The 14206-nt window shown below is 41.9% G+C and overlaps 1 protein-coding gene across 1 annotated transcript in view; it reads right to left on the reverse strand.

Annotated features, from left to right (window-relative positions):
• SMC1A (structural maintenance of chromosomes 1A) overlaps positions 1–14197 on the reverse strand; it is a 49347-nt gene extending 35150 nt beyond the window's left edge. Inside the window, exons 1-8 of the mRNA XM_060763235.2 lie at positions 13935–14197; positions 10912–11100; positions 9740–9852; positions 7890–8093; positions 3903–4141; positions 2013–2271; positions 1735–1875; positions 89–171 (exon numbers count right to left, since the gene is read on the reverse strand). Coding sequence (XP_060619218.2) covers positions 89–171; positions 1735–1875; positions 2013–2271; positions 3903–4141; positions 7890–8093; positions 9740–9852; positions 10912–11100; positions 13935–14043 — 1337 coding nt within the window. The 5' untranslated portion in view covers positions 14044–14197. The remainder of the gene's footprint in view (positions 1–88; positions 172–1734; positions 1876–2012; positions 2272–3902; positions 4142–7889; positions 8094–9739; positions 9853–10911; positions 11101–13934) is intronic.
• Between the last annotated feature and the right edge of the window lie 9 nt (positions 14198–14206).

A 14206-nucleotide genomic window follows, 5' to 3' on the forward strand; every position in this document is an offset into this window, starting at 1 on the left:
CCTGATCTTCTATGAACCCTCTGTTCTTTTACCCACCCTGTCCCATCCCACAATAATATGAAGAGGGAGGAGTTCCTCTGGCCCTTACTTGCTGGTGGCAATGTACTCCTCCAGCTTCTCAATGCGCTTCTGGTTCTCTTCAATCTCCCTCAATTTCTGCTTGATCTTGGCCTATAAGGAAAGAATGGCAAACAAAGGGCCTCAGCTCAAAGTAAGGGCTCAATTCAACCAGCACTGAACTGAAAAGAAACCTTTTTGTTCCACCTGATGAGCACTGTCACCAAAAACAACATAAGGAGGATAGGCTGGGGACCAAGGAGGCTATTTAATCTATGAAGTTCCAAAGAATTAGTAACAACTTTTACTTACGATGAAACACTAAAGCTACTTTTTGGGGGAGAAATTTGGAAAAGCACAGGAAAAGAGCAGAAAGAGCTAGGCGACAGCTCCTTCTGGATATACGAGCAAACAAACATCACAGATACAAGAAAATGTTTATTTCAAATTTATCTTTATATTCAATTCCCATCAATTAATAGTCTCTGATAATGAATGGCAACCTCATACCATCCAATTGAACTACAATTTCCATCATCCCTAACCATGAGCACTCCTGGCTGAGGTAGTGCAAGATAATCTGGAGAACATCCCATTACCGTCCCAGTTCTATAACATTGCCAGGAACCTGATCTCCCAAGTTAACTAAGAAAGTTCAGAAAATACTTCTAATTTATGCTTTTTCAACTCCTGACCAGTTATTTTCAAAATGCGTTTATATATCTGTGGAAAGACCAGGGTGGGACAAAGGACTTTTGTTTGCTGGAGCAAGGTGTGAATGTTTCAACTGACCACCCTGATTAGCATTTAATGGCTTGGAAGTGCCTGAGGGAATCTTTCTTTGGGCACTTCCAAGCCATTAAATGCTAATCAAGGTGGTCAGTTGAAACATTCACACCTAGCTCCAGCAGACAAAAGTCCTTTGTCCCACCCTGGTCTTTCCACAGATATATAAACGCATTTCCTACTTCGAACAAACCTCACTACCTCTGAGGATGCTTGCCATAGATGCAGGCAAAACGTAAGGAGAAAATGCCTCTAAAACATGGCCATATAGCCCGGAAAACCTACAACAACCCAGTGATTCCGGCCATGAAAACCTTCGACAATAAAAAGAGAAATAAATGGACTGTGATATTGACTGCCCTGCATTTTGTTCATTTTCCAGTTGCTTGCAGGTTAGTTAGCAATCTGCTGCTGGATTTCTACAGCAAAATTCAACAGTAATTAAAAATGGATTAATGAAAAACTGCTAAAGAGCTCTATGGGCCGTGTCCACTTGCACTTTTTTTTTTGCCCTTACAGCTGTGGAGACAGATGTGAAAGATCAGATGATAAAGAAACAGCTGAAGAAGATTTGCTGTAGGAGGAGGGCAAGGCTTTAGCATGCTAAATAGCTCTGTACTCCATCCCTCAAACTCTGAGAAGCAAAATAAACTGACACAAACCTGTAAAGAAATGTGAGACATATGCAATTTCATTTAGCTTGCATGATAGGTATACATTGTAAATTCCTACTGCAGAATTGGGAGCTTCTTCAGTGTAGCCTTCTTTGTTTATGGTCCCACATATAAATCATGCACATTGTGGGGTGGGACATTCGAGTTACTTCCTGAGAAAGGGGGTCAAGTGAAAAGAGCCTGCCACCAATGAGCAGAGCCATGGAGAAACACACACCTCTGTTTCTATTTTCTTCCTCTCCTCCAGATCCAGCCGGTCCTGATCTGCCTTCTGGTCACGGTTGAATTTCTCCAGCTCCTGGGCCAAGGTGGCTGCCCTCTTGCTGGCCTCCTCCTTCAGCCGATGGTATTTCTTGACCTGTTGGATAAATTGAAGGAAGGAAAAATGAAATTCCAGCATCCCCAGACATATTTAGGGTTATCTGCCTAAAATTCCATGCTTCAGCAAGGAAGACATCCTGCCTCCCCCCAGTGATCCCTATATCTTGACTGCACCTGATTCTCCTCCAGTGTGAGATCCCTTCCTTGGCTCTGGCTCTCCTTTTCCATGAGCTCCTCAAACTCCTGCCGGGCTTTCTCCACAGATATCATCTCTTTCTCCAGTTCATCCATGTCACCCTTGCGCTTCTTGTACTGTTTCTGGGCATTCTGCAGGGATTTCTTGGCAGCTTCCAGCTTTTTGATCTTGTGAGATGTATTTTCCTTGGCCTTAATGTATTGGGGACGCTTCTGGTTCAGGTCGGAATCTTTTTCCCTGCCAGAACACCATGAGAAAAAAAAATCTTATTCTGTGTCTAATTTCTCTGAGAACCAAAAAAGATACATCCATTCCCAACCATTGTGCTTTAAAACAAGGCAGAAAAATGTGAGGCTGTCTACATATTCCTAAACAGCAGTTTTCATTATATAGTATGACTCCATATCTTGAGAAGTCTGATTTGGCCACGGTGGTCCATGCTCTTGTTATATCCCGAATAGTCTACTGCAATGCACTCTACATGGGGCAGCCTTTGAAGACTGCCCCGAAGCTTCAACTAGTCCAACGGTCGGCAGCCAGGTTGCTCACGGGAGCGACGTACAGGGAACATACAACTCCTTTGTTTCGCCAACTCCACTGGCTACCGATCAGCTTCTGAGCACAATTCAAAGTGCTGGTTTTAACCTTTAAAGCCCTAAACGGTTCTGGCCCAGACTACCTGTCTGAACGTATCTCCTGCCACAAATCATCACGGAGTTTAACATCTTCAGGAGAGGCCCTGGTCTCGATCCCAACACTATCACAAACACGGTTGATGGGGACGAGAGACAGGGCCGTCTCGGCAGTGGCCCCCCGCCTATGGAACGCCTTCCCTAGAGATATCAGATTGGCCACCTCCCTCTTGTCTTTTAGAAGGAAAATCAAGACCTGGTTATGGGAACAAGAATTTGATCCGTGAGCAGGAAGTGGAAGAAGATCACACAACTTATGGCAATGAATTGACCTGGACTGGTTTTTGGATTTCAATTTAAATGGATGTGTCTTAATTGTTGTTTTAATTTTAAATATTTTGATTTTACTGTGGTTGTTTTTATGATGCTAGCATCGTATGATGCTTTTGTTAGGCCACCCTGAGTCCCCCTTCAAGGGGGGGGGGGGGGGGGAGAGAAGGGCGAGGTATAAATATAGGAAATAAATAAATATCTGTGGGACCAGTATCCACATTTCATTTATCCACATAAATAGATGGACAACAGATCTTTGAGCATTACTTTTTAAAAGGAAATAAGTTACTTTACGCATGTCCTCTGACCACTCTACAACTACAACTCCCGAATATCAAGATTCTATTTTCCCCAAACTCCACCAGTGCTCACATTTGGGCACATTGAGTATTCGTGTAGAGTTTGGTCCAGATCCATCATTGTTTGAGTCCACAGTAATCTCTGGATATAGGTGAACTACAACTCCCAAACTCAAGGTCAATGCCCACCAAAACCTTCCAGTATTTTCTGTTGGTCATGGGAGTTCTGTGTGCCAAGTTTGGTTCAATTCCATCATTGGTGAGGTTCAGAATACTCTTTGATTGTAGGTGAACTATAAATCCCAGCAACTACAATTCCCAAATAACAAAATCAATTTTTTTTTGAGTGAAGGACATACATTGGGTTGTTAGGTGTCTTGTGTCCAAATTTGATGTCAATTCGTCCGGTGGTTTTCAAGTTATGTTAATCCCACAAACGAACATTATATTTTTATTTATATAGATATTACGTGAGATCTTGTATATGAAAGTCACTCAAAATCATGGTGACTAGCTCTGCCTTTCAGGTGGGTTCTATTTTGTTTGAAACAAGAACTCCAACTTTTAAGAAAGCATGTGAAATCACACCCATCAAACGCCTTACTTGATCTCCTTCTCAATTTGCTGCTGCTCTCTCATCACTTTGCCCAGCTCCTTCTTCTTGTCCTTGAGTTCCTCCTCCACCTTGTCCATGCGCCTCTTGTCCTTATCAATCTCTTTGTTCTTGGAACTCAACTCTCGGTTCAGCTTTTCAATCTCAGCTTCATTGTGGTACAACTTGAAGAGCTGCAACTGCACTTGTGCTCGCACCACCTCATCCTTCAGGCGCTGGTACCGATCCGCCTGGGCCCCAAAGGAAGGAAAAGAGAAAAGCATCAAAACGGTGTTATTTATGGGCTTCAAAACTAAAGAACCTCTTATTCCAAGACCATGTCAGAGACCCTAATCTTTTGAGTGGCACTCCATGTCTAGCACAACTCTTCTGTGTCTGCACGACTGCACTAATCCTGTGGGTTTTCAAAAAGCACACAATGTACACCTCTTCCTTTTTTAATCAAATTTTATATGGAAATAGAGAAAAGATTAAAGAAAACAGAAACAAGGCAAACAGTTTTTCATGTATAAAACTAATATAAAACTAAAACTACAACATCCAACACGGCTGTAGTTGCAGTTTTATATATTATGAAAAACTGTCTTGTATTGATTCTGTTATCTTTCATCCTCTCTTTTTAAAATTAATATTTATTTGGAAATAAGGAAAAGGTTAAAAAACAGAAAACAATACAAAACAAACACTGTTATCTATATATATAAAAATGCTCTGTGCAGAATGAGTACCTTAAAAATAAAAGAACCAATGAACGAAATCACACCAAATTTGGCAGCAAAACGTCTCACAATACAAGGAGTGACCATCACTCAAAAAATTATGATTTGTCATTTGGGAGTTGTAGTTGCTGGGATTTATAGTTCACCTACAATTGAAGAGCATTCTGAACTCCATCAACGATGGAATTAAACCAAACTTGGCACACAGAACTCCCATGATCAACAGAAAATACTGGTTTGATGGGCATTGATCTTGAGTTTGGGAGTTGTAGTTCACCTACATCCAGAGAGCACTGTGGACTCAAACAATGATGGATCTCGACCAAACTTGGCACAAGCACTCAATATGCCCAAATATGAATACAGATGGAGTTGGGGGGGGGGGGGGAAATAGACCTTGACATTTGGGAGTTGTAGTTACTGGGATTTATAGTTCACCTACAATCAAAGAGCATTCTGAACCCCACGAATGACAGAATTGGGGCAAACTCCCCACACAGAACCCCCATGACCAACAAAAAATACTTAAGGCCATCCAATCCAACTCCCTTCAACACTGACAAAGAAACAGCAAGAAATACTGTTTACCCACAAGCATAAAGAAATTACATATATTAGAAACCAGCACTTTCTCATTACTTTATTTTCCAGATCAACAGTCTGGGCCACAGCAACGTGTGGCAGGGGGCAGCTAGTAATATATAAAACTACAACTACAACATCTAACATGATTGTAGTTTCAGTTTTATGTATCAGAATGGCTATGGTGTATGTTTTTTTTATTATGTATTTTAATATTTTTACTAGGATGATTTTAATGCTTTGTCTGAATGTTTAAAAGTTGTTTATGTCTTATGTTGAATGGCTTTAATGATTTTAAGTCAAAGTTACATGTAGTAATTGGTTATTATGATTTCTTTGTGTTACTGTATGTTGGCATTGAATTTTAGCTATGTTGTAAACTGCTTTGAGTACCCCAGGGGTGAGAAAGGTGGTATATAAATACAGGAAGTAAGTAAGTAATTAAAAACTGTTCACCCTAATGTAAAACATACCTAAACACATACTAGACACACAATTACTGAGACAATTCTATGAACTACACACCTAAGGCACACTTCAGATCAGGTGGAATCTATATGGGAGAAGCAATTTCCAAACTTGCAATTCTTGTATGTTTGTAGTTGTAAGTGGATGGTGGGTCTCAATGCCAACCTCCCCCCCCCCCCTTGAAAGACATATAAGAGTGGAATGGATTGGTGCTTCTTTTAATTTCTTCCAAGATGAACCAAGCTCTCGCCTTTCATCACATTACTCAGATAAGGGGGTGATGTGTGTGTGTATAATGTTAGTTTGTGGCATTAACATAACTCAAAAATCATTGGACGAATTGACACCAAATTTGGACACAATACACCTAACAACCCAATGAATGACCATTACTCAAAAAAAAATATTGATTTTGTCATTTGGGAGTTGTAGTTGCTGGGATTAATAGTTCACCTACAATCAAAGAGCATTCTGAACTCAACTAATGATGCAACTGAACCAAACTTGGCACACAGAACCCCCATGACCAACAGAAAACACTAGAAGGGTTTGCTGGGCATTGACCTTGAGTTTGGGAGTTGTAGTTCACCTACATCCAGAGAGCAATGTGGACTCAAACAATGAAGGAACTAGACCAAACTTGGTACAAATACTCCATATGCCTAAATACGAACACAGATGAAGTTTGGAGGAAATAGATCTTGACATTTGGGAATTGTAGTTATTGGGATTTATAGTTCACCTACAATCAAAGAGCATTCTGAACAAACTTACCACACAGAACTCCCATGACCAACAGAAAGTACTGTGTTTTCTGATGGTCTTTGGTGACCCTTCTGACACCCCCTCGTGACCTCCCCCAGGGATCCCAACCCCCAGGTTGACAAATGCTGCTTTAAGGCCATTCAGTCCAACTCCCTTCATCAGGGCAAGAAAACATAAACAAAGCCCTCCTGACAAAGAGCCATCCATCAATAGATATAGATATATATGATTCACACACACATACACACACGTATGTATATGGCAGATACAGTATCATAGATCTGAAAGAGACCCCTAAAAAAGGACAATTATATGCTGCATGTTCCAGAGTAGGCAAACCAGACAATCGACACTGACAAAAACAAGAAATACTATTTACCCACAAGCATAAAGAAATTACATATATTAGAAGCCAACACTTTCTCATTACTTTATTTTCCAGTCACCAGATTGGGCCACAGCAATGCGTGGCAGGGGATGGCTAGTGTGTGTGTGCGTGCGTGTGTGTATATATATATATATATATATATATAGAGAGAGAGAGAGAGAGAGAGAGAGAGAGCACAGTTAACCTGTGGATAAGTTGACCCAAGTTTTTTGGGTTGATATGACTAAATTTTTTAGACTTACACAGGAATCTATTCAGTATTTCCTTTAAAAATGTATGTATCAAGAGAACAAAATAAAAAGTATAAGTTTAAAGTTGTATGTATTCAGGAAAAAGAAGAGATTATAACATAGGGAATACTCCAGTCCTCCAGATATTGCGGATCTGCATCTCTCATTACCATGCACTTTTGGCTATGCTTTAGAGCAGTGCTTCCCAAACTCTGCTCTGCCAGATGTTTTGGACTTCAGCTCCCAAAATTCCCAGATGTTAGGAAATTGTGGGATCTGAAGTCCAAAACATCTGGAGGAACATTTTGAGAAACACCGCTTTAGAGGGCTGGCATCAAACTTTGTGAGGGTCATACATCACCTGCCTCTGATTCCATCATTCAAGTATAGAAATACAACAGATATTTCCTGATTCATCCCAGGCCCTTTGCATCAACCAGCAAACAGGCAGAAATGAACAGATGGAGAACACAGTCTCCTCATGGCGTGCCCTACGGTTTTCTCTTTATTTTGACCTGACTAGATATGGGCGAATGAGAAGTGTGCTCAAATTGACCTAAACAAAACAAGGAGCAAAGGTTTCAAACAAGATAAAAGGATGATTAATCAACTATCTTCCCAAAAGAAATTCTACATTTCAATCAGAAATTCCAGTAGGTGGGATCCCAGAAACCCAACATGGGTTTGTTGATGCTGAGAACTGTGGAAGATGCAGCTTCTACCAAACAGAGCACTCTATGAATAAGCACACACTGTCCCCCTCCAGTCTGTAACTGAGGAAATGAGGAATGAAACTCAAGCAACTATAACAAATGCCAGTTTTCACCTCTTCTTTCTCTTGTTTGGCCTCCTTACGCTCGGCTGCAATGTTCTTCTTGCGATGATAATTAAACTGGGTGTCTTCCTCAGCCTTCACCATCTCCTTCTTCCGTTTGTCGTATTCCTGAGCCAACTCTCCCGAGCGGCTAATTTCCTCAAAGAGGGCTGTGCGCTCCTTGGGGTTCTTCATAGCAATTGATTCCACTGCACCCTGGAGTGGCGAAAGATTATTGTGTCAAGCCAGTTTTAAGGTACAATCCTCCGAGATCAGCCCAAGACATTTTGTTCCCTGAGAAAATGGCACAAGGACCTCAAGTTGTGCCTTACACAAACTCAGCCATACTATTTTAGAACATGAGGAAGGAAATCCTACACATACCTCTCCTGCTCCCTGGAAATCAGTCAGTCTATCTATCTAATAACAGTGAATATCTATTTATCTATCTATGTCTGTATGTATTTTGCAAGATGGCTCCCACCTCCAGAGAGCATTGTGATCCACTGGCAATGGATCTGGACCAAGCTTGGCACACAGACCCACCCCATGACTATATTTACATACTGGGAGTTGAGGGAGGGATTTGACCTTGGATGATGGAAGTTGTAGTTTACTCATCTCCAGTGATTCCAACCAACAATGGATTTGGACCAAATTTGGGACACATAACCATCATGACCAACTTTAACTACTGGCAGGTTTTAGGGGGTAATGACAGGTGATAATGGGAGTTGTAGTTTACCCCCATCCTTATGCATTTTCTAATGGGAAAATTCATAAAATTCAAAACCAAACGCTGACTACTTCTAATAAATAGCATGACAAATTACTTAATCCGGGCATCACCGAAGCTAGTAACAATATAAAAATAACATCAAATATGATCAAGATGCTGCTCTTTCCATGGTGCCAGAGGCACCTTCTACATTGGTGCAAAAAGCCCCTTTTACACTGCCATATAATCCAGATTATCAAAGCAGGTAATCAACATTACCTGCTTTGAACTGGATTGTAAGAGTCAACACTGCCATATAATCCAGTTCAAAGCAGATAATCTGAATTTTATATGGCAGTGTAGAAGGGGCCTGAGGGTGTTATCTCAATGTCTTTGTCCTTCTTGTAAGATAAGATAAAGAATAGTGACAAGTTTGAGGTATCATTGCTTTTGGTCACAGAAGCTACATGGGTTTTTGCTTCATCAGAGACCAGGAAAAAATGGCACACGTGGCTTCCAAGAACACCCTTCCCAGCAGCCCCCATGATTTTTGAAACGTTGGACATACAGTGGGCAGGACAGAGCAAGCTGGAGTTTCTGATTGCTGCTTTAGCACTGTGCAGTTTGAAGAGTGCCAGCTCAACAAGCTTGAGGGGAAACGATCTCCAAAGCAACATATTCAGCACTTGCTACAACAGCACAATAGTAAATGATTTTAGGATCATTAGCAAGCAAATATGCGAAAATATAAGTTGACAAACAGTGTGACCAGTATGCCTGTTTGGGACAGAATCTCGTCCACATCTTCCTCCCCCTCCCCAAACTAGATGAGTCCACACAAGACACCTAAACACTTGCCAGATCTGTTGTAACAGACACATGAAACATATAGCCCTCCAGATTACAGGTCCCAGTCTGTCTCACCATTGGCTACACTGGCTAGGATAGGAAAGAGGTACAGTCCAACAGCATTTGGATGGCATATTTCCCACTCCGTAATACAAAAACTTCCATATTCTTGGCCTGCCTTTCAAAACTCAGGCTGGGGAAGTGCCAAAACATCTGAATACATGTTATTCTCTTCTGTTACAGCTAAGAGGCAAGCACACTTTTGCTGAGACAGAAATCTGAGAAACCCACTTACCTGGAAGACTAGGAAGTTCCTAGCTTTGATAAGAATGCCCAGTTTCTCCAGCTCTTCACTGTATTCACTCAGCTGTACCACTTTGTTGTTTATTTTGTACTCTGATGAGCCTCCTAGAAGACACAGGCTTCAATTATTTCCACCCAAATAAGAAACCCAAGGAGAAACTCATCACACTTTCTCCAATTTTTTTCATGCATATGGTCATGGGAAGGGAGAAGAACTTTCAGGGGGGAAAAAGCTTGGTATTTATATGGTTGTGTCTACCAGCTGTCAGTCTGATATGATTCTGCTTTAGGAACATAATACTATTGTGACGAGAAACCAAGACAAAGACAAAGATCACATAGGGATTGTGAATGGCTATCAAATTATAAGGGAGATTAAAAAGAAAGACTTCAGAGTATTGTCGGAGGCTTTCATGGCCGGAATCACTCAGTTCTTGTGGGTTTTTTCAGGCTATATGGCCATGTTCTAGAGGCATTTCTCCTGACGTTTCGCCTGCATCTATGGCAAGCATCCTCAGAGGTGAGGTCCATAGATGCAGGCGAAACGTCAGGAGAAATGCCTCTAGAACATGGCCATATAGCCCGAAAAAACCCACAAGAACTGAAAGACTTCAGACTTGATTAAAATTATAGCTACATGCACATTTGTAATGGAATTGTTGCTGTGTGTTTTCAAGTTGTTTCTAAATTATTGCAACACTATCCATGCATTTTCTTGGCAAGATTCTTCAGGGGGAGAGGGTTGGCTTTGCCCTCCTCCGAGGCTAAGACACTGGCTTTTCCAGATGAGCCAGCAGGTTTCCATGACCAAGTAGGTAGTCAAACCCTGGTCTCCAGAGTCATAGCCCAACACTCAAACTACAATACTGTGCTGGCTCTCGCCCATGTGCACATTTGCAACAGAATAAGGCTCAGAAAACACAGTGGGAACCACTTCTGAGTATACATCCAGAAGATTTGGCTCCCCCCAGATATTCCATATATTTGTTTAAGGCTAAAAAAAAAAAAACCCCATCATTCTCTTAGCAACATACACTTTGAGTAACTCAACATGTGGTTCTGATCTGCAACTAGCAACATATCCTACAGCTCCCCACATAACCCCCTCTTGAATCCCAAATATGAAGTCTGCTAAGATTTTCCCATTTTGTCCACAAAGCTTACCAACAATGACCCTTGCAAAGGTGCGATCTTCAACATTTTCTTCAGAATAGACCATGCTGACAAATGCCCGGTTGGCAGCTGGCTTTCCCACAGGAGCCCCATGGATCAAGTCCCTTAAGGTCTTCACTCTCAAATTACTGGTCTTCTCACCAAGCACAAAGCTGATAGCATCCATGAGGTTTGATTTCCCTGGTTAGATACAGCAAAGACAGAACAAATTGAAACCATGTTATCAATATTATGTTGATGTTTTCATTGTCACAGTTTCTTAGTCTCAAGATTTTAGCAACGAATAATAAAGACTCCGAATTATTACTGAAGAAGGTAAAGGAAGCAAATGCAAATGTTAGTTTACAGTTGAACATAAGAAAACAAAAATAATGACCACAGATAACCTTCATAACTTTAAAGTTAGACAAACTGATTGATTGAATTATTTTCTTTGTTTTTAAATGTTCAAGGAGCTCCATTGGCTGCTGTTTATTTTCCAAGCCCAATTTAAGGTGCAGGTGCTTACCTACACAGCCCTAAATGGTTTGGGACCATCCTACCTACGTGACCGCATCTCTGTTTATGAACCTACACGTTCTCTTCGTTCATCCGGAGAGGCCCTGCTCACGATCCCACCTGCGTCGCAGGCATGTCTGGTGGGGACGCGAGACAGGGCCTTTTCTGTGGTAGCCCCCTGACTCTGGAACTCCCTCCCTAAAGATATCAGACAGGCCCCTACCTTGGTAGTCTTTAGGAAGAACTTGAAGACCTGGCTGTTCCGATGTGCCTTTCCAGAATAGGAAAACTCCAGTAACATGTCCCAGAAGCACTTTATTAGAGTTTAAGATTGCCCGCACACTGCACTTACCCTAAAATCTGATATACCACCTGCCACATCAGCCTGTACTCATTTTAACCTGTACCCATTACATTGGCCCGGCCCTGTTTTCTTGTGTTTTGGTATATTGTTTTATTGTTTTGTTGTTTGATATTGCTTTAATTGCTTTGATTTGTTTTAAGTTGTGTATTTTGTTATGCTATGTTTTTATTGAGGCCTTTGCCTGTGTAAGCCACATCGAGTCCTTCGGGAGATGCTAGTGAGGTACAAATAAAATTAATAATAATAATAATAATAATAATAATAATAATGTAATGTATTGCATATGTATGTTGTAAACCGCTCCGAGCCTTCAGGGAGTGGTGGTATATAAATTCGATTAATAAAATAAATAAATTAAAAATTAAAAAAACACTGAAATAGTTCTATACTTTGCCTCACTCATTAAACAGAACGCGCTGCAGTCAAGAAATCAGAAGAAGACGAAGGCCCCTTCTATACTGCCAAATAAAATCCAGATTATCTGCTTTGAATTGGATTATATGGCAGGGTAGACTCAGGTCCCTTCCAGGATCGGATCCCACGTTTTCTGCTTTGAACTGAATTATACGAGTCTGTGAAGCCGAGCACCCCCCCCCCCCCCAGAATGGGGGATGGTGACTTGTAGCCCTGCAAAGGGCAAGCGCACCAGACTGCACAGTAAGGGGTTAAGTCTTGGTCACATTGCCAAGGCACTGACAACAACAAGGACCCCACGAGGCTTTTGGGAAACGGCTGGATCTTGGGACTTCTGCCCTTCGTGAGAGTCGTAGTTTCCCAAGGACCAAAGTGTGAATCAGTTGCAGCACAGCTGGGGTTTCATCTGCTAGCCTTCCCAATGATCATGGACTCTCTGCCTGCATGTCTTGGACTTCAGTACATACTATCTCCCTCATGAACTTTCCTCAAAGACCTTTTAAAACATTGGACTTCAGGCTTCTTCATGAAAATTAATCCTCTTATTAAATATATTTGGGATGTGGGACAAAGATGGGGTTTTGTTGCTATGAAATGCTTATGATTTGAATGTATGTATCTTGCTATGAAATACCTTTTGCCCCCTTTACCCTTGCCCAAAAAAAGGCGACCAGGAAAAACCACTCAGTGCCTGAGGGGGCTGTTGTTCCCTCGAAACCAACCTTATCACAGACATTTGCATGTACAATAGCAACTGGAAATTCTTTGTTTATTTTTTTCTGAGTTGGCCTGGTAAACAGGGAATTTCTCTGATCACATTTTAATTTAATCACAAAGGGGCGAGACTGGCCCCAGGGGTCTTCTTGCCCTGCTCTGTTTGTTTCATCCAAAAACCTATCAAAACCAACACACCTTATCTGATCCTGGAAGGGGAAAACCTGAATCAAATGATTATCCCTAATCACTGATCCATCACAAGAACAAAAAAACTGGTTTCCTTGGCTGGCTGATCCCTCGGGCAAAGGACAGTGGAATGTCATCATCCTCTCTGGACACAATGCCCCTCTTCCGTCCTGCCTCCCTCTCCCTGATTTGCTAAGGAGCCGAAGAGGGAGGGAGTTTTGAAACTTTCAAATCTGTATTTTGCTATAAATATGCCTCTGATCAATGTATTGGTATGCTTGCATGTGAATGATCACTGCAATTGCATCCGCTTCAGCTGAATCGCTAATAAACCTCGGTGCCACTTCTTCACCTTGGCAAGAGTCTCATTTCAATTATTAATATCAATAAAATTGCTGGAATCAGGCTTCTTCTGACGGCTCGCCAAGGACAAGGGACTCTCTTTGGTGCAGTCCTAGGAGTCTCTTCTACCGGGGAGACTCTCCCAAATTCAGGCTCAATATCATCTGCACTGCCAGATAATCTGGGATAAACAGAAAGCCTGGAATAAAGGGCCTGCCTGGAAGGACCCTCAGTCTACAGGTACTGAGTAGTGTGACTGAGCATTTGACTCTTAGGCCCCTTCTACACAGCTGTTTAAAATCCATATTATCTGCTTTGAACTGGATTATACAAGTCCACACTGCCCTATAATCCAGTTCAAATAAGATAATCTGGATTTCAAATGGATGTGGTAGGACCCTGGGTTATCTGGACATGCTCCCTACTCTACCCTTCCCTGAAATGCCATGCGATTCGGTGTTGTGTCCTTAGATCCCGGGGAGGCCCGCCTTACCGGATCCATTGGGCCCGATGATGGCCGTGAAGCTCTGGAAGGGCCCGATGATTTGCCGCCCTTTGTACGATTTGAAATTCTCGATCTCGATCAGCTTGAGGAACCCCATTCCGCGGGTTGGGGAAACGGGGGGGAGATAGAAAAGGTGGACGCAAAGCAAAACTACGGGGCGCGGTGGGGGACACAAGGCCCCGTAGGCCCCTCTTGATTACTACTCTCGGCCGCCGTCCACGAGAAGGGCGGGAGTCTTGAAACCTCGCGAGAGTTGATTA

The sequence above is a fragment of the Anolis sagrei genome, chromosome 2 (assembly GCF_037176765.1).
Source record: "Anolis sagrei isolate rAnoSag1 chromosome 2, rAnoSag1.mat, whole genome shotgun sequence".
Taxonomy (NCBI): domain Eukaryota; kingdom Metazoa; phylum Chordata; class Lepidosauria; order Squamata; family Dactyloidae; genus Anolis; species Anolis sagrei.